We start from the raw sequence: 26,417 nt of genomic DNA on the forward strand, positions 1-26,417 counted from the left end.
GTTTGAGAATAAAATTTGATCGGTAAGTCACTGCTCCTCCTTCTTGCGCTGTATTCCTCAATGCTGAGGGTCATGACCACCCTTCTGTATCATTTTCTCTTGCGCGATCTTTCTCCATCTGTTCCAGTCATTGCTAATTTATAAAAAAAAAAAACCATATCGAGATAACCAGTCAATAATCTATGTCTCACTTACCGCCATATTTGTGAGATTAATTTATTAAACGCATACTTTAAAGGCCAAATGTGATGATTGTTACAAAATCTTAAACTAAAATATAACAAATTAGCAAAATATGTCTAACACGTTTTTATCAGGCGATGTTGATAGTTTAAGCTATTCTCAGTGCTTAGATTTTTTTGTTGAATAATTTCCTTTAAATAATAGCTTCTCTCGGTGAGTTGTAGCGTCATCACGGCCGACGAATCTACTAATTATCAATATCGAGGTAACGAAGAGTCATTTATATCGAAGTGTTTGGTTATTTCAAAACAAAGCATTCTAGAACCGAACGTGCGTGAAATACATGCCATTTTTTATTTCAATAGTTTACCCGATGCTAAGATATTTCCAAGCCGCATCCACGCAAGAAAAAAATTAAAATAACGTAAAAAGATATCCCTACGTATAATCCAATTTTTGTATTTACGTACTTCACTCTTCAATCGATTTTACAACAATCGATACAAATACAGACGCCGTAGATCGCATGAGAATAACAGCTGTTCATAATTTTATGATTTATTTCTAAAAGATTTAGTTGTATCCTACTTTGTCAGTGCGTAAATAATCATAATCAATAAATTCTAATTATGTTATTTTTTTTTTTATTACTTAGATGGGTGGACGAGCTCACAGCCCACCAGGTGTTAAGTGGGTACTGGAGCCCATAGACATGTACAACGTCAATGCGCCACCCACCTTGAGATATAAGTTCTAAGGTATTAGTATAGTCACAACGGCTGCCCTGTCCTCCAAACCGAAACGTATTACTGCTTCACGGCAGAAATAGGCAGGGTGGTGGTACCTACCCGTGCGGACTCACAAGAGGTCCTACCACCTGACCTCAGTAACAGAAATCGATATAATAACTTCAGTGCGCCGCGTAGGCCACCGGTGACCTACACGGCAGTCAAAGAGTTAATCATTTGTAGCGTCGGCAATTTTGAAACAGTAAATGCATCATTAATCTGTATCGAAATTAAAAAAAATAGTCTGTAGACGTAGTAAATTTTTGTCTATGGTGAAGGGCGATCGTTATCATAACGGCAATACGTATTCTCCAAACACGTGTTAGCCCCTAGACGTGTGTCTCATGCGATTACGCTACGCACTGGAGCTCAGTCCGTGTGTTGTTTTTTAATGTACAAAAAAAAAAAACTTGCGATCGGGAAACAGTGATTTATTTATTTTTAAACAAACTATCAAGTTTGCTAAGTGATATGGAAAAAGGTATGCAGTGAATAAAAAAAAAGACTTAGAAAATGTTTAAAACATACAATAGAGAAAAATAATGTATCTTTTTTAAAAAAAACTGAAGTCAGCCATTCAAAATGCATTAGATAACAGCTTGACTGTGTCTTTAGTGATGCTGATGTCCTCGAGCGATCGAGACCTATTAGCGTCTGAAACGACCGTCTGTACAGAGCACAAAAAAAATATTAATTGGTAGTCAAATAATTGCCAAAGCAAAATCCATGACGACAGAATAACTTAATTACATACTTTCTCATACTTGGTTCTTTATATTGAAAGCAAGAATAAATTATTGAAAGCAAGAATAAATCTTAGCTATTACTTTTTAAGCTTTTTATTTCTAGCATCATGTTAGATTATCGAAACATTTGCTTGTCGAATTACTAAACAAATTTTTGTATTTCATATATTTTTTCTTAGTTATAGACACACAAACATGCGCTATTTAAAATTGTATGACCATATTTCTAGAAATGACTTAGACTTTTTTTGACGAGAGTAATTCGGTCGAGGGAGCAGTTTGTGACCTGTGTGCTTAGTGCTAGTTTTTTAACGTTCTCGATAGTGTAAAAGTTAACTCAAATATGTATGCAATTGGAACAATGCCCCCACCGGCAAACGTAGGCAAAAGTTCCAACTCCATACAAATTTGAGTTAACTGTTACACTATCGAGAACGTTAAAAAGCTCACACTAAGCACATTGACCTTGTCCGTTATAAACTATAAAAAGCAGTCCTTAAAGTGTTACATAATTTAATCACTACAATAAGAAAAGATCCGTAGCGTTCTCCAAGCGCCAGTGCGTCCACCCGATAAGTTATCTTGTCAACGCTGAACTAGTCGACATATTGTTACATTGTCACTTGATTGAGTGATTACGCCGCACTTGTTATAGCGATTTTGTCGCTAACAATATCGTTAAATTTTGTTTCCTTACTATTCGTATTGATTTTTTTTTGTATGTTTTAAGACTAATTACATCAAATTCCGTCTTGGTTACTTAAACAAATGGTATTTTTACAAAAAAAAAACCGATATGAAAGTTTTATCGTAAAAAGTCTTAAGTCATATGCAAAGCATAATTTTCGCTATATAACGGTCAGCGAATTTATGTTAATCAATTTAAAATCTAACCAGTTTTTATTTTAAAAGCAGAATAGGTATACTAAGAATACCTAATAGCTCTAGTTTAAGTCTACAATAGATGTTTTATTCGTTAGAGAGTACGTTTTTTTTTTACTGAAACATTGCATAGTACTGTCGAGTCGATAAATATAAATTAATAATTTCACATCTCACACATGTTCATTGTTTAGTTAGAAACACGCATAATAAACATACCTTGCACTGTTACACAAGTTTCCCCTTATTTATGAACGTAACAGTACTTCGGATATTAAGAATGTTACACATATCTTGGGATTATGTTCTCTTTTCCTTTGTATAAAATTGTATAATTTATTTAATTTGCAATTTTTTGTTTACTAGATCATAGTTTTGCCGTTTGTGAAATTTAAAATCAAAAACATTTTACTTTCCGAATCTCTCTTATGTTGTTATTAAAATAATTGAAATAGTATTTCGTTATGTTTGAAAGGAAACCTAAAATCGATTATACTTACTAAAATTTTTGTATCGACCGTTATCTTTCTTTACCCAACTCTAGACCATTAGTTATAATGCAAAAGTATAATAGTTTTTATTCCGCTACCAATGAACATTAGTAACATTCGATCGTGTAGTTACTGGATCCCATAATGGCTCTTTATAAATTACAATGTCCGCGGAGGTAAAATATGACACATTAACACACAAGCATAATAATAGGGGTGGCAAAGACACGATTAGAATATGTTGTTTTCTCAAATAAATAAAATTAATCCACATAAAATTCAAATGATAATTATTCTTTCTACAACATTCGATGTCATTTACTATTTTTGGTTTGAGACCTTGTTGTTTTATGAAAATATAAACTGCAGTCACGCTACGCATTCTAACTAAAAAACGACATATCGATTTTGTTCTTTATATTATGTTAGATTTGAATTTATTATCGACAACCCTGTCACACAGAAATGCAATCAGCAAGAACTGCAAAGATAGTTTTGCTCAGCAGACCATAATAAATTAACAACATTTCTCTAACGAGGGTTTTTATTAAAATATTTAAACATTGTTAGTCTAACCGCTATCGCTACTTCCAGATATTGCTCTTTTACACGCACGTAGGTACGTACACCCGTTATTCTCACATGTATCAATTTTACATAAGTAGTATGAGACGTTTAACATTTATTTAATTAAGTGACATTGGTCCCATAATTAATTTTATGTCAATGTAACTTTAATGGGTAGCGGCTTGGCTCTGCCCCTGGCATTGTTGAAGTCCATGAGCGAAGGTAACCACTCACCATCAGGTGGGTATGCTCGTCTGCCTATACGGGCAATAAAAAAAAACCTAAACACTATGGTTATAATAATTAGCGATCAAGAAAACACATAACTATCAATAAAACATGCATATTTGACCGTACTGAAAAGAATTGTATTACGAGATATTTATTTTATATGTATTACAAAGTTTTGTGAATTTGAAGACGCAGTCATATAAATTACTATTTAAGGCAACGTTCAAGATTCTTCCTGGTTCTGTATTCAAATCGAGATACTAGACAGAAAAACAAAACTATGATAAAACATTCCTAAAAATTCGTGTGACACGAAAATATTGCAGGTGCCCCTGTAAATAATGCGACTACATTATTCTAGACCGTCGATCTGTTTGCTATCTTCAAAATTTATTTAAATCTAACCATTGTCATCCTAGGCCTCTTGTCAGTCGGTGAATACATAATCGCGGAGCATTATAGTTCAAACGCTTTTGATTACTGTTACGCGTCACTAATGCAACTGTTCCGCTCACACTAACGTCACAATTTAGCATCGTAAGCAGGACGGACGCAACCATGTGAATATTTATGTAAATAATGATGGAGCCGACTGAATTTGTTGACTAAAATTAAATTATACAATCTTGAAAAATTTAACGGTTTCTACTAGGCTGCACTAAAAGTATCGGGAATGGAATATTTCCACTGTTCCTGTCATATTAAAATCTTTTTAATTGAAAACTCCTTGGTTTTAAAAATCGAATACCATTTATTTATTTAAAAAAAGATTCTCGGTCTTGTCACGAGGTTTTGTCAAACTTGTTTAGTCGTTGAGAAAATGGAATTGACTCGAGAAAATTCAAGAGCGATGATTTATTATGACTTTCGAAGTGGTTTAACACAAAAAAAGTGGATGATTTCTGCATTTGGTGATGAAGCCCCATCCAAAACCACAGTTTATCGCTGGTTTGCTGAGTTTCAACGTGGACGTGTCAAGCTCAGTGATGATCCCCGTCAAGGTCGTCCAAAAACTGCAGTCACCCAAGAAAACGTTGATGCTGTGCGTAAGCTGATTGAGGAAGATCGACATGTGACATACCGCGAAATTCAGGCAACTTTAGACATTGGCATGAGTCAAATACAAATAATCTTGCATGAACAATTAGGTGTAAAAAAGTTGTTTTCCCGATGGATACCGCATTCGCTCTGTGAAGAGCAAAAAGCGGCTCGCGTTACTTGGTGCGTCAGAACTCTCGAAAGATTCCACGCAGGATCCTCAAATGCTGTATACAACATTGTATCAGGTGACGAATCCTGGATATACGCGTACGAACCCGAAACAAAAAACCAGTCACGAGTTAGGGTGTTCGAAAATGAGTTAAAGCCAACAAAAATTGTTCGTTCACGGAGTGTTGCAAAAAAAATGGTGGCCACGTTTGTCTCCAAAACCGGCCATGTTACGACTATTCCTCTTGAGGGACAAAGAACGGTTAATGCAGAATGGTATGCTAGCATTTGTTTGCCACAGGTCGTTTCTGAACTCCGTAAAGAGAACGGCAACCGCCGCATCATCCTCCATCACGACAATGCGAGTTCTCACACCGCGCACAGAACAAAAGAGTTTTTAGAACAAGAAAACATAGAATTATTAGACCATCCGCCGTACAGCCCCGACCTAAGCCCTAATGATTTCTATACTTTCCCTAAAATAAAGAATAAATTGCGTGGACAGAGATTTTCATCACCTGAAGAAGCTGTGGACGCCTACAAAACGGCCATTTTGGAGACCCCAACTTCCGAATGGAATGGTTGCTTCAATGATTGGTTCCATCGTCTGGTGTAGTGGTAAGTGATATGGTCACTACACAAGGGGGTCGCGGGTTCGAATCCCGCCAAGGAAAGATATTTGTATGATAAATATAAGTGTCTTTTCCAGGGTTATGGATGTATATTAAATATATGTATGTGTATAATAAAAATCTTACATTTATTTCCGTTATCTGGTACCTGTAACACAAGTTCTTTACGAACTTAGCACGGGACCAGTTAACGTGGCGTGATTGTTAGTAAATATTTATTATTATATTATTATTATTATTATATTATATCGTATGGAAAAACGTGTCAAATTTCGCGGAGAATACTTCGAAAAGCAATAAATACATTTTTAAATAGTAATGTTGTGTCACTTCGTTAATTCCCGAAATTTTCAGTGCCGCCCTCGTACCCTAACTTTAATAGAGAAGTATTCATGTAATTTTGGATCAATCATCAACATTAAGCGAATTCCGTCAGGAATTAAAACAATTTGAATAATTTCCAATAAATATGCGGTAACAAAATAATAACAAATACGAATTGATATTACAATCGAAATTTAGAAGTAGCTAAAGTACCTACTAAAATTGTGTTTGATAAGGAACCGTAATGTCTACTTGAAGTGATTTTTAATGTGAGGTTCGATGATCACTACCAAGAAATTTATAACAGAAAATTAAGCAATCAATTTTATAACACATCCATTTATGACAAATTTAATGATTTACCGATAAATATAAAAACAGCTTATCACCATACAGACATTATAAAACTTTGAAATTATTATGAAATGAGAAAAATATCAATGTTTTTTTATTTTTTTGATATAATATGAAAATCAAAATTTTTGTATAAATTTAATTCATGATATACACGTGATATACTGAGAATGATTATATTTCTAAGAGATCTAAAAGACCAAAATATAGATTAACAAACAAAAGACGTTGCCCAAAGTTTGGCAGTCCAGGAGCTTAGTAATAGAAATGGATATAATTAGTTCAGTGCGCCACGGAGGGCACCGGTGACCTACACGGCAGTTAAAGGGTTAAGGCTGGAACTGCCGCTTTACAGTATAACTGAGACTCCGATATGGTAAGTGGTGATGTCTATGGACCTCGTTAACAAATTAAAAGCAAATAGAACGCGAATTTCTCTACCGGCAAACTATATTCAAATATAAAATAACCAATTCAAATTTTTTAATCTAAGCACAAAAATGCAGTACATGTGTTACTTCTGAAGAATGTACATCATAGAAAACCATTATATTTCAACGCTAGTAATAATTAAACATCCAGGGCAACGAACCCTCTGTAACTATGTGTGTAGTATGTTACCACAATATTACTCGCAATTGATAATTCAAAAACCATTCGATGTAGAAAACACGCAAGCTAACTCAATTAATCTTTTTAACCACTCGACGAATTCGAATAAAACATTTGTGGATTATTTAAAAATCCATTATAAGCTGTGCGTCGAAATACATACAAGAGTAATGTTTCTGTCGTCCAATTATAAATTATTAACACCTTTTCACGAAGACATTTTCAAAACGAGCCGAGTTCGGGAACACGAATTACAAAAAATATTAAATAGTATAAAATAATATAGACAAATAGATACATATGTATATAAATGATAAAAAAAACTATTCAGTGCACACCGTTAACTCGATACTGAGCGTGATGATGTGTTTTTTTTTCAAAACAAAACAGAGTCAATGTCGCATACATACATAGATTACTAACTGGTGGTAGGACCTCTTGTGATTCCGCACGGGTAGGTACCACCATTCTGCCTATTTCTGCCGTAAAGCAGTAACGAGTTTCGGTTTGAAGGGTGGACTAACCGTTGTAACTATACTGAGACCTTAGAACTTATATCTCAAGGTGGGTGGCGCATTTACGTTGTAGATGTCTATGGGCTCCAGTAACCACTTAACACCAGGTGGGCTGTGAGATCCACCCATCTAAGCAATAAAAAAAAACATACATCTTATTGGCCTTTAAATGTTTTTGCCTACCGACATTTTGTTCTTTAATATTGTATTAATGCAGTCGACGGTGCAGGAATAACGTCGTGTAATAAAAATCAAACCGCTAAGAAATGTTATTTGTCTAAGTACAGGTGGTAGAGCGTCTTGTGATGGGTAGGTACCCCCAGTCTGCCTATTACTGCCGTTAAGCAGTAATGCGTTTCGGTATGAAGAGCGCGGCAGTCGTTGTCCTATAAAACTGAGACTTAGAACTCATGACTCAAGGTGGGTGGCGGCTTTTTCGTTGATGATATCTTTGTGGTTCGGTAGCCCCTTAACAATAGGTAGGCCGTGAACTCGCTTACCCATTTAATCAATAAAGAGGTCAAACTTACAACACACCTACTATAAAGTGGTCACCGGAGTAGTAACGCGAATAACACTCAAAAGCGTCTCTGATCTGGCTCTTTAACGATAAGACGTTTATCATCTAAACCGATGAGAATAGCGCTGCTCATATTGACGCATAATGTTAAAATCCTTATCACTTTGAAACACGGCTCTTTTTCCCATCCTAATATAACTTACTTCTTCTTCTGTTGCATATACATTAGATATACTTATGCATATATACGAAAAATTGTTCTCTAATTTACTGTGTCCATCTTGCATTGCATTCAATCAGGAGAAAAAAACCCTATCAAACAGAAAAAAAAAACAGAAATAAACTAGTGCAGTGTAACCCATAGTACATATATGTACAAAAACAAAACTTTTATTTATTCTTTATTCTAATAAAATTCGCAAATAATTCGATACCCGTGTAATCAACGACGCCTGATCAAAATATCGTAACTTAATATAGCCTTATTAAAGTATACAGGTGTGCCAATAAGCGTAAATTTCCTTTCAAGGCTAGAGGCAAATCTTATAAAACGCTTGACATCTTATCGATACAATCAAATCGGTTCTTTTTTTTTTCATTTTGAGTCAATATTATTCATATATGCAATATAGTATGGGGCTCGGCCGGCGTCGAGTGATCCAACGGATGCGTATTAAAAAAATAAGCCCGATGTACACGTGAAATTATAATTAAAATATATATTATATGTACCCTTATGAATATTTTTTGCATTAACCATGAACGTTCACGTGCAAACATTTCCAGTTTTTTAAAATCGAAATTTACATTTAAAATGTTACAGGATCGTTTATCGATATCGATTGAGAGACGATTGTATTGCGTTACGTCACTAACTGAAGATTAATTTTAGGACTTAAAATGCAAATAACATTTAGAGAACATTAACGATAAAACTTATTTCAGGTGTTTCCTTTTTGTTTTGTAAGTTTTTATCAATTGGATCAATTCACGGTAATTTTAATAATAGAGCGCGAACTTTTTTCCTTTTTCTTCTTCCTTATTAAAAGATACTCTGAAAGAATACTATAAGAGACGCGACGGAAGCTAGACCCGCGCACGGTAAAGGCAATTAATTAAAAAACGTTTTAGCGAACAAATGACATCACAGCACTCCGAAAGCAGTACAGCAGACTGTATGGTAGACCCACTCGATGCATAATCCGATTTCCTGGGTCGATTTGACGTAACGAACATGCAATTTACGATCGTAACATCTCAAACCACACAACGCAAACCAGTCACGGTCATTTTGTTACATCTTCTATTGAGTTTTTATTACAAACCTAATGATTATTTAGTTATTTACCAAATAACAATCGATGTTAATTTAGTTCAAAATAAATATTGTGAATTACTTTGTGAATCAATTTACTTGGATCCCGATCTTAGGCATTCGATCTTTCTAACTATAACTACTATCAGTCTATACTAATTTATAAATCTACAGTGGTTTGTTACGGTTGTTCCGTTATAACTACTGATCCATCCATCCGATTGACTTGAAACTTGGTATCCGTGTAGAAAATACATGTATTTAATGGATACGCTAATATTTATATGAGTGTTGAACTCCCTAATAATAATGACAATAAATAATAATGTTAATTTTAATTGCCCATCGAAGCGGGCGATTACGGCTAGTATCAAATATACTCGTATACTTTAACAAACATGTTTATGAATAATGTTAGTTAAAAATTTTAAGGTAACTTTTAGAGAATGAGTACTCGGCTTAAGCTTAACATTGTAGCGGTATGCTAATATATTTTTTTACAAAATGATTGCGCTAAAAACTAAATGATCGCAACGTCACTGTACCCCAGTCTAGAAAAATGACACTTACGACCAATGGAATTATTACCGAAATTGCATGTTAAAGTACTATCGACCTCCTATCTTAAAAGCCGTTTACAGCCATGATAAAATATGATGTGTGAGCGAATTGTCGAAAATAGTTCGATTCTGCAATCCACCTTGTTACCTGAGCAATTGGATCGATAATACCATGACGACACGATTGGGTAGATTTATGTTATGTAGGTAACGTACTATTTAATGTGTACTGATGTCTTCGAAATATGAACTATCTTTTTAAGGCGCAATATTTTCCTTAATACTATACTATTAACATAATATTCACAAGAATTTACCAAATGTCCCATTTCGAATTAATTGTTTACTAAATAATGGCAAAATCTATCGGCTGCTTTTCCTAAAAACTGCATCTTCCAAAAACTATAAAGTTGCCTTACTTCTTAAATTTTAAGCTGCTATGGAACATATTTCGATTGATATATTCTCTACAAGCGGATTTGTGGATTTAAATATTTCTATTTTATTACTTAATGAAAAATCAGTAGAAGGCAGTAATCAAGGGATTGAATAACTACACAATAAGGCGAAAAGGGCGGGTGTAAAGTTCAGCGGGTTGTTGACGTGACATTTATATTACCTGTCTAAACTAAGTCTTAATAGTATAATACGAAATGTCATTTTTTTTGTTACATTCACTTTAGACCTTTCGAATTTGAATTATTAATAATAATTATAATATAGCAACATTGTTATATAGCTATATATATAGCAGCATATAGTTTGCGTCCGTGAAAACATTTCCAGTTACGTAAATTTTCAGTTTAAATTTATTATTCGCATTATTATGAATGATACCATAGGCTGATACAATATAGTAAATTTTATTTTTAGTAATATAAATAGTATTATTAATATTGTAGAATTTAAAATTAAATGAATTAAATTCGATTTTAAAAGGAAAACGTATTTTTTTCTAAATCATAATAACTGGATAAGCAGATAAACAAACATTGTACGAACAAAATGACCATTGCATAATCTTTTATAGTTGTCAGCACTTAACTTGTGCAGGTAAATATTTAAGGCTTATGTCTTTCACGCTTTCAGAAGCATAGTAAGCCATTGTTATTATTATGAAAACGCTTATAGCAGATCATTTTAAATCAGACATTCAATAAACTGTATTAATATTTCGCATAGGTATTCCACATAATTATTTTTATTGCTTAGATAGGTGGACGAGCTCACAGTCCACCTGCTGTTAAGTGGTTACTGGAGCCCATAGACATATACAACGTAAATGCGCCACCTACCTTGAGATGTAAGTTCTAAAGGTCTCAATATAGTTACAATGGCTGCCCCACATTTTAAACCGAAACGCATTACTGCTTCACGGCAGAAATAGGCAGGTTGGTGGTACCTACCCGTGCGGACTCACAAGAGGTCCTACCACCAGTAAAAAAATAGATTGCTTTCCTCAAAACTGGGCAACCTGTCGTTAAAATACTAGAACGTTTCGCAAATTTAAGTAATCAGTACTGGCTAATTAATCGATCGGCGTGTTTGGGAACGAAACTAGCTCGTTAGCAGAAGCGAGGAAGCGACCCCGCAATCGAAAACTGCCTGAAGCTCAGAACTAAAAATTTAGGTTAAATGCTTTAGGCCTGACTTTAAAACATGGGACTTTTGGGTTGGGAAATCGAAACCAACGACCTTTGGTCTTATTGCCCCATTCATTGTTAAGTAAGTGCCAGTAGATACTCGGACTTCAAGGACATCTTTATACAAGAACCGCGTGTCAGTGAACCCTTCAATAAATCGAATACTTATGACCGTGCTACTGATTTTCGGCGAACATTAATCAAAATTCGTAATCAAACAAACGTAATGGGCATTGATAATTTTTTTCCATTTTCATTGATCGAAAAACCATTTCGAAGAATAGGTTAGTTGATAACAAAACTCATTTTTAATGAAAAATAATCTTTAGTCAGCAATATTCTTAAATAAGATTAACCTTTTTTGTCCTGAAATGACGTCATCATTGGCTTAATTCAAATATATATTTTAGCCTATGTTTTTACCCTGTGTACGATTCAAATGTCAGTTTTATTATGATAATATTGTTAACCTCAAAACGCTTTTCTAATTTCAGTTAAAAGGATAAAGTATGAAAGGAATACTATGAAGGTTTTTTTAAGGCAACGATTCTATTTGCTTTATGCCTCTCATGATGTCATCGCCTTGAAAAGCCATGAAATTTTGAATTAGTTTAAAGTAACTTATTAGTAAGCTTAAAGTATGAGTTTAAGAATAAATACATTAAAATTTTAAGGAACATGTTAATTCGTTTCATACATAGTCATAAATAACTATAAACTATATAATAAATAAACATAGTCAATTTTTAAAAAACATTCTTTTTTCAAATCAATGCGTATTAAATGAGCGTTGTTATTCGCGGGTTCGAATGACGCGTCAGCCATCTTTTCTTTAAATGCGGAGTCATCAACTGTAAACATACAAAAATGACAAGCCTACCTTTAAAAACAAACACAGAACAGTTAGCACACGCCATGTTCGTGTTATATTTAAAAAAGAAGATATCATTTATTTATTTATTCTAATGAAAACAACTAGATGAGTGTGTTCAGTGTATTATTTTTGACCATTTCAAAACCTTTACCTAGCAATTAATCCAAATAAACATGAACTACACAATCTAAGATAACAAACGAATCTGAATAAATGAACAAGGAATATATATTTTTTAAGTCGAGTTAATACATTAAAAACAATTTTTGACCGAGTAACGAAACATAACAAACATTGTTTTTCAAATATTAATACAATTTAAAACGGCAATAACTAAGCTTTTGATACACCGCAGTCTGCCTTTGTTGTCCCGGCATATTACGGTGACCACAATATAGGTTCTTATGCAGGAATAAAATTTGTATGCATAAGATTTTAAAATGACAGTAAACAATGAGACCACATTGCGTATGAACGCGGTTTGCTAATACTTACTTGAGTTTAGACTAATGTGTGTTATACTGCTGTATTTTTTACCGCTGGTTTTTATTAAAATACACTATGACATTAAATACATGTGTTCAGATGAAGCAAACTATCACAGTTCGCAAGCAGTGGAGCAAACCAAGGCAGACTTTTAATTCGTACAACATTTATATCTTACTAAAACTACCTTATTTTTAATACAACAATTTCAAATCTACTAACACTTATAAGTAATGAAAAAGACGTCTTACATCAGTCAGCCAGGCAACTACATACGAAATAAAAAAACGGTTCATGCGTTCGGGACTGTCCCGTTCAGACTGAAGCTGATGGTCGCCGTACTCATTAAAAAGATAAGATAAAATAAGACAAAACTTATCTATTGTTTAACAATGTAATTGTGTATGTTAATTAGATTAAGAACCGCGTTAACGCAAATGTTTTGCAATATTATTGTTAAGAAATGGACACGAACTTTAATGCCAATCGGTTTCATAGGTAGAAATTTTGAAAAATTCATATCTAAAATAACTTCGATAGGGGTTTTTGTATAATAGATTTGTTAATAAGTTATGAACATTAAAGTTACGATGCGTAACTAAAATCAAGTTCCATCAAGTTATCGCAAATATTGAAACGATTTTATTCTTTGTTAAAATGGTATTTTTTTTAAATGGAATAGGAAAGCGGACCTTTTGAAAATATATCTATAAAATCATCTAAAACGACCCAGAAGCGCAAGACGATTTATAATCTAACACAAGTTCCACAGCCATACATATTTTCTTCAAGTGTTCACGTCCAAGATGGTTTTAAGCAGTTTTATAGCTTATAGACATCTCAATAGGAATGCCGATGTCTAATTTTGAAATAAAATTTCAGGAATAAAAACTAATGACGTAATTCAATATGTGATCATCAACGTACTTCTTGTGACATAATCATCAATTTATTTTATTCTCAGAGTCACAGCCGAACTTCCCGCAGTCCCGTTAAATATTTCCTTAAACACCGTTCGTTTAATTAGCGGAACCAACACCAATTCTCCCTTACGAGAACTAGTAAGCCACGGAAGATAACAAAGCGGAATTTTAAACAAAATCGTAACAACATTTGCGACTTTCAGAACTAAGGATAGCACAATTTAACATTCCTAGGAAAAGGGGGACAATTCTAGCCGACGAAAAAAAAAACAAGAAATACCATGAAGACAGCGATAGGATAGGATAGTGACATTTACCATCGAATGCATACAGATTAACGTCACTATAACACATACAACTCAATATACTGACCTGCTGATACCAATAGGCATGTACCTAGCACAAAAATATTTAAATTAGTTATTGTTATTTACAATTCAAACAATAAAAATGAGCAATGTACGTTGAATTCTGTTAATTACTTACACGACACTCCATCGCCAAAGTAAATGTGTGTGTGAAGTGTAAAACAAAGTTCTTTTTATTTTCAACTTCGCTATCCATCGATGGTTAGATACTGCGCCAATTCCAATTAAGCATAAAGCAGCTTAGTTTTGAATATCGACTGTGACATTTGATTCTTAATCTTAAATAAATAATTTGGATTTTCATATTTACAACAAAAGCAGGCAGTAATTAATGTCAAATCAAAAGGATTTTTGGGGCACATAAAAGCAAATAAAAAACAACTTTAATGAGACACTTATTATAATATTTATCGTATATATTAAATTCTTCTTCTTCTTTTTCTCCGCCTTATCCCACTAGGTGGGGTCGGCACAGCTAATTTTTCTCTTCCATTCTCTTCTATCAGCCGTCATCTCAACACTCACTCCTCTCTCTCTCGTATCGTCATTCACACACTCCATCCATGTCTTCTTCGGTCGACCTCTTCCCCCTCTACCTTGCACTACCATTTCCATACATCTCCTAGTCACAAGCATCTTCTCTCTACGCATCACGTCATGTCCACACCACGCTAACCGTCCGCTCCTTAATATATTAAATTGAATTGCTCAAATCAACACTTTAAAAGTGTCCAATGTGTAGTAACTTTTCGCGATTTACAATGAAAATATGATTTTTTTTTTATCCCAAATTTACTATTACAATCCGAGTTTCGTGTTAAGAGAACAAAAAAAACGCATTTACTCAGCATTATTAAGCGTGTTGACATAAGCCGAAATCTTCACACTACACTCCAAAATTTAGTTTCCTGCTCACACCTGCAGCGGTTGCCAGTAGTGCGAGTGGGAACACGTTTAAATTAATTTACGTACTTATAACCATTCGCCCACGTACTGTCAACATATAACTCTTATTCGTATGAACTAGCACTTTTTTTTTGTTTTAAATTACAATAAACAGATATGCCGTGTGTGCATTGGCTTAATTACAGGCCAGAACAGCCGACGTTTGTCTTGTACAAATTTTCTTAGTCTCGTGTTGATAAGCATTTCTAAACTCATTCGTATTGTGTAATGTTTTACCGACAACGATTTTTTAATTTTCAAAGACCGTTTTTTTATGATATCGATTACGTAGCCACAATATTTTTTGGTATTTGCTTTAGTTTAGATTAGCCAACTTAGGATTTGGTTTCAGAGGATCACTGCGAAAAACCCAAATCCGGTAAGGTTAGTGAACTGTTTTTTTTCCAAATTTTTAAAACTATAGCTGATATGAAAGAGTTGTTTAATAATTTCGTATCAATTTAAAAAATCACACAGCGTAGATTCAGCAAAAATATTTTGATACGATTCATGATAACTTTAAATTAAATACAAAAATAAATATTAACAAATTAGTGTAAAATTTCATTGTGATTTTGTATCTATGTTTTTTGCATGGTATTATTATTGACCTCTTTTCCCTCGAGCGAATCCTACGGTACTTTGGGCACATGTATATATTGCTAGAAAATACGGAGACAATCTAGAAAAACTGATGACGATTACTAGCAACGTTAAGGGGAATCAATCGCGAGGGCGATCTCAGCATCCTCGGTTCCAATGCTCTCCGAGTAGCCGAAAAGAGGAAGATATAGCACAATATCGTAAGAAAGAAACTCATGGATGGAGGTAATCACGACCCTCAGTCACGAGGAGTAAAACTGAAGCAGGAGGATTATTTGACCTGTGAAATTAACTTAAGCCTTAGGAGATCTTAGGCTTCGCTCCAAGAAATAAACTCTGTAGAAATCAGTAGCTGCCATAGTGGAGATTGAACAAGCTATATTGGATGTAAATGATTTCAGGACTGGTAAACTCTATCCCAGCGGCGAGTGATGCAGTACGTAGTGGCATAAAGGATATAACGACTGGTGCAATTATATCAAGAGTCGCAGCAAGTGCATTTTTTTAAAGCACGTGTCCACGACCGATTTCCGCGGTTAAGGAAAGACGTTTCTTATCTTAATCACAATTTAAAAACATAAAACCTTGAATATTATGACATAAACTGGCTTCGCAATACTTATTTAGTACGTGCACATCACTAAACTGATCGATGTAATTGGATTGTCATCACAAACTTGCTATAAAGTATTGCAGGCTGCGTAGGCGTAGCTAGAAGACTACCTACTCATTAGTAGGACACAAGAATTACCACCGCCCACCACAAAGAAATAAAATCTATATTAGAAAATTAAATAGTACGCCATTCAGAAGTGACATTTCACCTAGCCTTGACTACTCGTCAATATAACGTTTGCAAATGTTTTAATTATTTGCACTGTTGCAATTGTTCCGCTTTTTAATGCGCTTTTATTAGCTTCAGACGTATGTATGTTTGTAACGGAATCTTTAGACTATTATATTAGACTATTATAGATTATAACTATTATTTATTTTTCGAAGGAGAATAGAGATAAGTAACCCTTAAATAATATGTATTTTTTTCTATACCCATCTATTTCTCTTTTTTCAATACATAATATGTCGTCTAGATATAATCAATGATCGTTCGCTGCGAAAGATTTTTTAACATTTTCTTAATTCAAATAAGTGATCATCATCATCATTATCCTGCCCTTCTCCCAGTCACCTAGGGTCGGCGCAACATGTTTGCTCCTTCCATACTCTTCTGTCATATACCATTTCTTCGCTCACTCCCCTCCTACCCATATCGTCTTTCACACAATCCATCCATTTCTTCTTAGGTCTACCTCTTCCTTAATTCAAATAAGTATTCGCAAACATTTTATATTATTCATATATTATTTCTGAAACAATGCTATCGACGAGAACTCATATTAACACGACATAGTTTTGATTTCACGCTTGAATAAATATTAATTGAATTTTATTAATATTTCTAATCAAATTCATTATACGGCCGATAAGTTTTGTAATTTTATCGATTTTAACATATATTTTTTATGGTTTAATAAAAAATTTAAATCCTAGATTGTAATTTAATTGCAATTTAGAAACTATTCGAGAAAAATCTACTTCCAGCGAAAGTACTTGTCACATATTATTGGGAATGTATTAGAATACTTAAGATATAACTAAAGAAATAATGATCTTGCAATAGAATGAGAAGTATAATATTAACTTTTTAAATGAATTTGCTTCTAAATGTTCTATTTCAAATTTATTAATTCACAATTGAGTATAGAACAATGATTGTTAAACAGAGAACTATTAATTATTTTACAACGTAATCTAATTTAATTTTTAATGTGGTAGGACCTCTTGTGAGTCCGCGCGGGTAGGTACCACCACTATTTCTGCCGTGAAGCAGTAATGCGTTTCGGTTTGAAGGGTGGAGCAGCCGTTGTAACTATACTGAGACCTTAGAACTTATATCTCAAGGTGGGTGGCGCATTTACGTTATAGATGTCTATGGGCTCCAGTAACCACTTAACACCAGGTGGGCTGTGAGCTCGTCCACTCATCTAAGCAATAAAAAAGGAAAAAATTTCAGAAGATACTTTTCTAAATAATTACATATTAAAGAGTAAATAGCTTCATTACCGCACGTCCGCTTTCGACGTGGAAGTTACTCACACAAATTAAGGGCTTAAATCGTAAAATAGTTAGGTCATACCGTATTCACAGTGAGCTAGTAATGAACGCTCGGTGCATGAATCACGCCTGTTACAAATGCTATAACCCGGTTTATCTTTATTAGCGGACGATTGTCGAGCACTTGTTAGGTACTTGCATTTCAAAAGTTAGCATTTTTTTTTGTATTTAAATTTAGGAAAATGAAACTAAACACACATGTATAGTTTTCCACACAGTTTTTGCGAGTCGCAAACGTAATCTAAACTAATGTTACAGTTTATTCAGTTTTTTTATTGTCAATTTAATTGAATATGCAATTTCGAAAAAAGGCACATCTCTGAAAATGTAAAATGTTCAGGAAATGAAAAAAGCCTGATTATTTTCTAGAGCAGTGTAAAATTTAAAGTATTAACTTTTGTGATATATTTTAGTGTTAATTAGCAATTGAAAATTACTGGAATTATTATTAAATGGGTGTAGGTAAGCCTCAAAACTACATGTATATGAAAAAACGTATTTGACAAAATATGCGACATGTGCCCTTTTCGAAATTGCATATTCAGTTGTTTTCGATGTTTCGATTTGCTGACCAGTTTTCGTGGTCACGGACGGCTCAAGTACTCAAAAGTGCTACGTTATAGTAGTTTTTATTACCAAACCAACATGGAGTGACTACATTTTTTTTAAATTATGTTTGTAAATATTTTTTTATATTATCATTAGAGCTTAGATACGCTCGTGTATTCTGTTACGTTTTTATTTAGGCAAAACATGTGCGATTAGTATTAAGCACGTCATCGAATTCGCGAATTTATTGCCCGCACGGTTGTATTACGCAAATGGGTAATAGAACCAGTCCTTCTTGAAGCTCTACAAAATACACTTGCTACTAATCCACCCTTTTATTTCAAATTTATTAAGTAGAATTTGTACTGATCTTCTAATGTCCTTCTTTTTTTAAACACTGTTCTTCAGAATATAAGTAAAATGATCACGATATCCAGTGCGTTTTTATTATTATTAGCAGTAGTCCCACAGATACAGCCCACTGAGTTTCTCGCCGAATCTTCTCAGTGGGTCGCTATTTCGATCCGGTGGTAGATTCTGCGCAGCACTACTCTTTTTAGGACTGCAGTTAGCAAATTATCTCCGGTTGAGCCTGTCAGCTCACCTACCCTTCCACCCGAAGCTAGTATAGTCCCTTAGGCTATCAGCGAATAGGTAGGGAAAGAAATTTAATAGTAATGGACATAATATGACGTTATTGATTATGTTGGCACTGTGGTTATGTTACACTGTTTAATATGAAAATGATCACTAGGTAGGTAGGAGGTCTTGCGGACATGCCTATTTCTACCGCAAAGTCGTAGTGCGTTCCGGTTTGAAGGGTGGGGCAACCGTTCTACAAATAAAACTGAGATTTAGAAATCATATCTCAAAATAGGTGGTCGCATTTACGTCGTTGATCTCTATCGGCTGTAATAACCACTTAACACCAAATGGGCCGTGAGCTCGTTCACTCGTCTATAGCATAAAAAAAATGGAATTCCAAGCTGAAATCCACGCGTACGATGTCGCGGGTACAGCTAGTACAGATAATTTGCATGACCAAAATACAGTTCTATCATATGGTTCGAAAATCACAAAGCAATGTAAAACGTGTGAGGATAATAAATAACTTCACACCATTTACGTTCAAAAAAATACAGGGCACCGTCAAAAGCCTTTTTTTTTTTAAAAAAAAAGCACTCGCCTTTACGTTAAAACACTTTAGACTAATTGAGTTAAGGAGCTCAAGCTCACAGTCTAATTCTGAATGCGTTTTAAATGTGTACGTGAACGTAGTGTTTGCTTAAAAAAAGATATCGCGAATTCTAAAAGCGATCCATGTTAATCGGACCTTTATACTTAGTTTTAAGGTTTACATTCCGAAAGCAGGCCAGAGGCTCGATTGTGTGTTAGTGATTTTCCTTTTTCTAAATTGACGATCACATTTTAAAAAGGGGCAGATTCATGAATGATGACTTTACTTGTAACTTTTCCTGGTAAAACGACATTCAATCGGATTCTACAATGAAAAAAAAAAAATTAAAAAAAAGAACGGATTACAGAAAATTTAACACATTTCATTGCTTCTTATGTCGTTCACATGATTTGGTGTACGGTTCAAACACATGGCCATCTATATATTAATACGTGAAGCAAAAACTTTGTATCCCTTTTTACGAAAATTGCGCGGACGGAGGAGTATGAAATTTTCCACACTTATAGAGAATACAGAGAAGAAGTGCACAATGCTAATATTTTTTTTTATGATAATGCATAAAAGATACATTAATTCAATAAAGAAAACATTACGCACACTACCATGTATTTGACGCACACACGCATTCATACTATTTATTTATTGTCAAACTTTTGTTCTTGACGACTGTTGTCAAATTGAGAATAGATTAAATATTGTTTGTCTTTATTAATATTTTTTTATAGTGTAGTCTTGGCGAAATTTGTGATTATAGAAGTATAAAATAGAATCTTAATAGTGTACAAACTTATAATTTCAATTAATTATAGTCGAATATCGACTACTGCGGGACCACTAGTTATTTTAATTTCATAATTTCCGAAATTTAGAGTCGTTCGAATACATTTGAATATTTTTCTAACTACCGTCCAATATTGTATGGTAATGTTTATTGTATATTAACAGTATCTTTGTGGTTTGGCGGTTGATTTGACTTGGAGTTTCATATTCATGACAATTCACGCAATATAATGTAAACTATACGAAACAAATATTAAAAATTAAAATAATGAAGGTGCGACAAAACCGTAAAAGATTTTTTGTAATTACCCCGATATATATTTTTATTTTACGTTCGTAGATTTATAAAGTTGTATAGATAATTTTGTAAAGGCGTTCAGTTAATGTGCAGATACTGTATATTCTACATAGTTATATGAACACGAAATCGAAATAAAGAAGATTTGCTTCATTACTGGTGACGGCCGTGAAGCAGTAATGCGTTTCGGTTTGAAGTTTTTTTTTATTGCTCTTGTAGGCAGAGGAGCATACGGCCCACCTGATGGTGGGTGGTTACCGTCGCCCATGGACTTCAGCAATGCCAGGGGCAGAGCCAAGCCGCTGCCAACCGCAACCTACGGGGCAGACATTGTAACTATACTGAGACCTTAGAACTTATATCTCAAGGTGAGTGGTGCATTTATGTTGTAGATGTCTATAGGCTCCAGTAACCACTTAACACCAAGTGGACTGTAAGCTCGTCCAACCATCTAAGCAAAAAAAAACCGTAGATAAGCACATACAATCAAATGTCAGACAGGTATAAATTTTTCATAAATATATTTAAAGGGGACGAAGCGCGTTTCCGCTTTTTCGTTAAAATATGTACAGTCAGACAAACAGGTAGATACTAAAATTGTAAATGACGATTCCGAGACGCGTCTGTATATTTGCATTATTCATTTATTACGTATGTACGCGTTGGATTATGATAAAAATGTATTCGGTTTTTTTTTAAGAATTTATTTAAATCGTTGGCTCGTTTGTCTACTGGCCAATGTGTTATTGATTTATTCAATGGAATATAACAGAGATTTATTTTATTAGATTAAAAATTTTTTATTAGATTAATTTATTATTAAACACTTGTCTTCCATAGGTTTTGACGAAGGCAGATATTAGAGTAGTTATTTATTTCGTTCAGAGTACATCTTCAGATGTTTCGTCACTTTGAAATTTGGAAACAGTTTCAAATTTTTAATTCTGTATACATCGTTGATGGAATTCTAATCTGCGTTCAAAAACACTACGCTCTATTCTTAATTGAAGTTTGCAATAAATAGAAATTGCGCAAAATTTTCGTTACCTGTGTTACTGTCATGTTATTAAACTTTTTTTTAAATTACTAGTAAATCTGGACGAGCTTACGGTCCACCTGATGATGAGTGGTCACCGGAGCTCATAAACATTAATGACGTCAATGCCGCATGTTAGCAAATCCCGCCCCTCCTGGTTGAGCCTTTGCTCGCCCACCTGTCCTGGTGAAACTGGAAAGGCCTCCGGGCCATCAGTAATCACTCAATCACAAAAAAAATGCTTTTCATTAGAAAAAAATGTACCTGTCTGCGGATTCGAACACCGGCTCAGTCGCATCGCTCGATACGAATGCACCGGCCGTCTTATCGTTTAGGCCAGGATGACTTCATAATTGTTAAATGTCATTTTAGACTCTTCTTCTTTTTTTTCTTCACCTTATCCCACTAAATGGGGTCGGCACAGCAAAATTTTCTCTTCCATTCTCTTCTATCAGCCGTCAGCTCAACACTCACTCCTCTCTCTCTCTCTCATATCGTCGTTCACACACTCCATCCATATCTTCTCCGTTCGACCTTGTCATTTTAGACTATCTTAAGAATATTAGGATGACTTCATAATAATAATTGTTAAATGTCATTTTAGTCTCTCCTTCTTCTTTTCCTTCACCTTATCCCACTAGATGGGGTCGGCACAGCAAATTTTTCTATTCCATTCTCTTCTATCAGCCGTCAGCTCAACACTCACTCTCTCTCTCATATATCTTCTTCGGTCGACCTTGTCATTTCAAGACTGTCTTAAGAGTTCGTATTCGTATAAAACGAAAAGCCAATTTGTAAAACATGCAACGATCACTCTCGCCTCCCAGTTATACCGTCAATCACATTTAAAAGATATACAATACTCCTAAAGTGTAAAGTATACAAACATTACGTTATCAAGATTATTAGTGATGAAAGACTTACAGCACAATTCCCTCTCGAAGCAGACGATCATTATAAAATTACTCGTTGAACGGAGCGCAACAAGAAAATTAGTTTACTTCTGATGTGATAAATACCATATCATTCAAAGAGTTTCAATTGTACATATATGTATATAGAGTTTTCTCCTTAGTGTACTTTGAAAGATATGTATTTTATAATCAATATATACTGGCGGTAGGACGTCTTGTGAGTCCGCACGGGTAGGTACCACCACCTTGCCTATTTCTGCTGTGAATTTCTAAATATCTATGTGCTTCGCTAACCACTTAACACCAGGTGGGCTGTGAGCTCGTCCACCCAAAAACAAAATAAAAATAAAAAATATTGATGGAAGATCTCGATCCTGACGGATTTACTATTCAACTGTAATATATTTAGAGTATTTTTTAAGTCTTGTGTTCTATGAAAATTTTACATAAAACATTATCCCGAATGTACCCGACCCACATATCCATTACCTAGCCAAGGCCAACGACCCGTCGCTCACCTTGAGAAGGCGGCGGTGATTGAATAAACGGTTGTCCTACCCTTCATACGAAAGCCATTATAAGTTTACGTAATGCGAAGGCACCCACGCCTTGCCAAGCGGCGCATAGCACATACCTACTGAACTTTGAAGATGTATAGGTACTACACATAACAATGTGTGGATATTTCATTTCGGAATTCGTAGATATTACATAAAATTATAATTATTTTATTAAAATGATATGCTTGATTGTTTGTTTGTAAAATAATTTTAAGTCTGAAACAGATATAGCGGTATTTTATTAAAGAAAAAGACGACCGAATAATTTGTAACAGTTGAGAAGAGAACCGGAATCGCCAGCGCATGTCAAATGTAGCTTTTACCTACGTCAGCTAATATTTGCTACATCGACAACGGTATAAGTTTATTAATGAAATTAAATTTAATGACATTAACGATTCTAAATAAACACCAATCACAACGTATGATGTCACATGTGGTTAACCGTTGTGTATTAAATTAATATGTAATCGAAAATTGTTTTAATTTTTTGCATATGGGTGAACAGGTTCACGGTACAACCGGCGCTAAGTATTTACCGGAGTTTAGTATCTACAGTCGGCATCATTGCGCCACTTCGAGAAGGCGGCACGACATGAGAACCCTCTTGTCGTGGCCGCTGGAAACTACATACCCGATCCTGTAGACCGAAAAGGCGAACAGTCGACGTCGCCCAAAGCGCACGTCATTACGGATCCTCCCGATCCATTAACGGTACTTTTAGGCACCACAAGCACCGGTCACCGTTCTCGTCGAACCCGTCGCTTGCGACGTAGGTTTCGACGAGCGAATTAACCCATAGACACAGCCCACTGAGTTTCTCGCCGGATCTTCTCAGTGGGTCGCGTTTCCGATCTGGTGGTAGATTCTGCGAAGCACTGCTCTTGCTAGGGTCAGTGTTAGCAACACTCCGGTTTGAGCCCCGTGAGCTCACCTACACACGTTAGGGACAAGCTGAAATAGCCTCTCAAGGCTATCAGCATAGGTAGAAAAAAAAAAGAAAAAGTCCGGAGCTTATTTACTGGTAACCTATCCAGGTGGCTCATTAAATTTGTGACTCACTCTAATAAAAATGATTGCTCTCACTCTGCGAAACACCGTGCCACATGGCGTCGCATCGCGAGAGCATCGATGTCGCAGGATTCTGACTGATGCATGACCACGACCACTCTGTTAAGAGTGTACGACTAGGAAGAAGAAGAAGATCCAGTTGACTATACAATACCACCAACAAATACCAGTAGTGATCTCACTATACCGATATAATACTAATAGAACGCTGAGGAGTTCTACTGTGAAGTAATTAAGTTGCATTTATGACACCCACGTGAAGAGATGGGATGGTCCTATTCAAGGCGCACATCACTCAACCAGATTGTCGCATCGCTTATTTTGGCCCCAAACGACGTCACGAATTTGTGTTTTGTGTGTGTGCGTGTGTAATTTTGAAGAAATAAAAGTACATATTTTTAATATCTTACGGAGAACAACGTTTTAATGAAAATAAATAAATCATAAGACAATACTTTCCCGTATACATTATATTATTCCCTTAGACAATCAAACAGTTCAATTTGAATTCGATCTCTTTATAAAGATAGGCGACGGGACTAATCTTACACATTTTAATTTTAGTTGGTTAAATAAGTAAAGTAAAGTAACGTAAAGTATTCAATATTTTGTCTATTAATATTCAAATATTGCGAACCCGTGTTCCCCGAAAAATAGAATGAAAAATAAATTCAACCACCAATTACATATATAGTAAAATATTATCGATTCCCAAAAATATACACACGAGATACGAACTATTCGATTTTTGTTTCATTCACAGTCGTCCATCATTACAACTAACGTATGTAAGTGGCGGACCATATAAATTTTATTTACAATAAAATAAACGGAATGGAATGGCAATAAAGCGTTCTTATCACCGCCGCGCCGGCTGTATTAAGTGAATTAATCGAACCAACTATAATAAATATCGTTATCGGGAAAACTCTATACTAATCTATGTACATTATTATTTTTTTACCTTCTTTTTTTTTTAAATCAAAGCAATTTTTAATTACGACTGGTTAATTGAAAAGCGATTGTGATAGTTTCGTTGATTCAACGGATTATTTGTTTAACAGTTTTATTTTTTATTTTAAGAGTTAGTTTAATTTATTTATCTGGTTTTTTTTAATAAATATCAGCTGACCCGGCAAACTTATTTTATTGCTTATGTCACGTCCCACGGGAACGTGATGAAAATGTCCTTCTCCTGATTCTAAGCTACCTCCCCACCATTTTTCAGCCAAATCAATTCAGCCGTTCTTGAGTTAGAAATAGTGTAACTAGCACGACTTTCTTTTAAATATATAGATGAAATAAATATTAAGAGAGTTATAACATAGAAAAATCTTTACCGCAACGCTGCAAGTTAGGAATGGAAAAATATAGTTTCAATAATTAATTCTTTTATAAAGGATTAACTAAACCATTTAGTAGGCGAAAGCTGTGTTTCGTAGGCAAAACTTATATCTTGTAAATGATCGAGCAAACATTTGCAATTAACGACAGTGTGACGTCATCGACTCTTAGAAATAGGGGTGTCACTTGCAAGCATCCTGTGCTCGAATAATTTGCAAAAGAAATTCCTTCTACAACTACAACTGTTATGCTCACTGGTAGCCATTGGTGGAATTGTTAAAAATCTGTCTATCAAATCTAATAAGTGCATTATGGTCGGCAATCTTATACCTTTAAACGAGCAATTCTTGTATATATATATATAATCTGAATCTCGGAAACGGCTTTAACGATTTTCATAAAATTTTGTATACAGGGGATTTCGGGAGCGATAAATCGATCTAGCTACAATTTATTTTCAGAAAATGTTGTTTTATTCGTGTTTTCAATAATCAACTTTATCGATAATCAACTTTATGACTACCCGACATCTGTTGGCGAATAATAATATTATTTTTCTTAATTGAGGGCAACTAACCGCTTTAAAGCAAAAACAAGATGGCGTTATCAAAAAAAATCATCATCTAGTTTTATTTAAGAGATAACCGACCCAATTTACTTTCAAAAGTTCAACGTGTCAAATGTGTACCAAAATGTCATCGAACCGGGATCGAACTTGAGG

General features: G+C 34.5%; 1 protein-coding gene across 4 annotated transcripts in view; it reads right to left on the reverse strand.

Annotated features, from left to right (window-relative positions):
• LOC114252812 (protein bric-a-brac 1) overlaps positions 1-26,417 on the reverse strand; it is a 360,826-nt gene that overhangs the window by 255,468 nt on the left and 78,941 nt on the right. For 3 of the 4 annotated variants that reach the window (XM_089731553.1, XM_028187466.2, XM_028187464.2), the window contains one exon: positions 14,228-14,251. The exons of the other annotated variant lie outside the window; for it this stretch is intronic. In XM_089731553.1, coding sequence (XP_089587679.1) covers positions 14,228-14,251 — 24 coding nt within the window. The remainder of the gene's footprint in view (positions 1-14,227; positions 14,252-26,417) is intronic. 4 annotated transcript variants of the gene reach the window in all.

This window comes from Bombyx mandarina, chromosome 01 (assembly GCF_030267445.1).
Source record: "Bombyx mandarina strain Sakado chromosome 01, ASM3026744v2".
In the NCBI taxonomy this organism is placed as follows: Eukaryota; Metazoa; Arthropoda; class Insecta; order Lepidoptera; family Bombycidae; genus Bombyx; species Bombyx mandarina.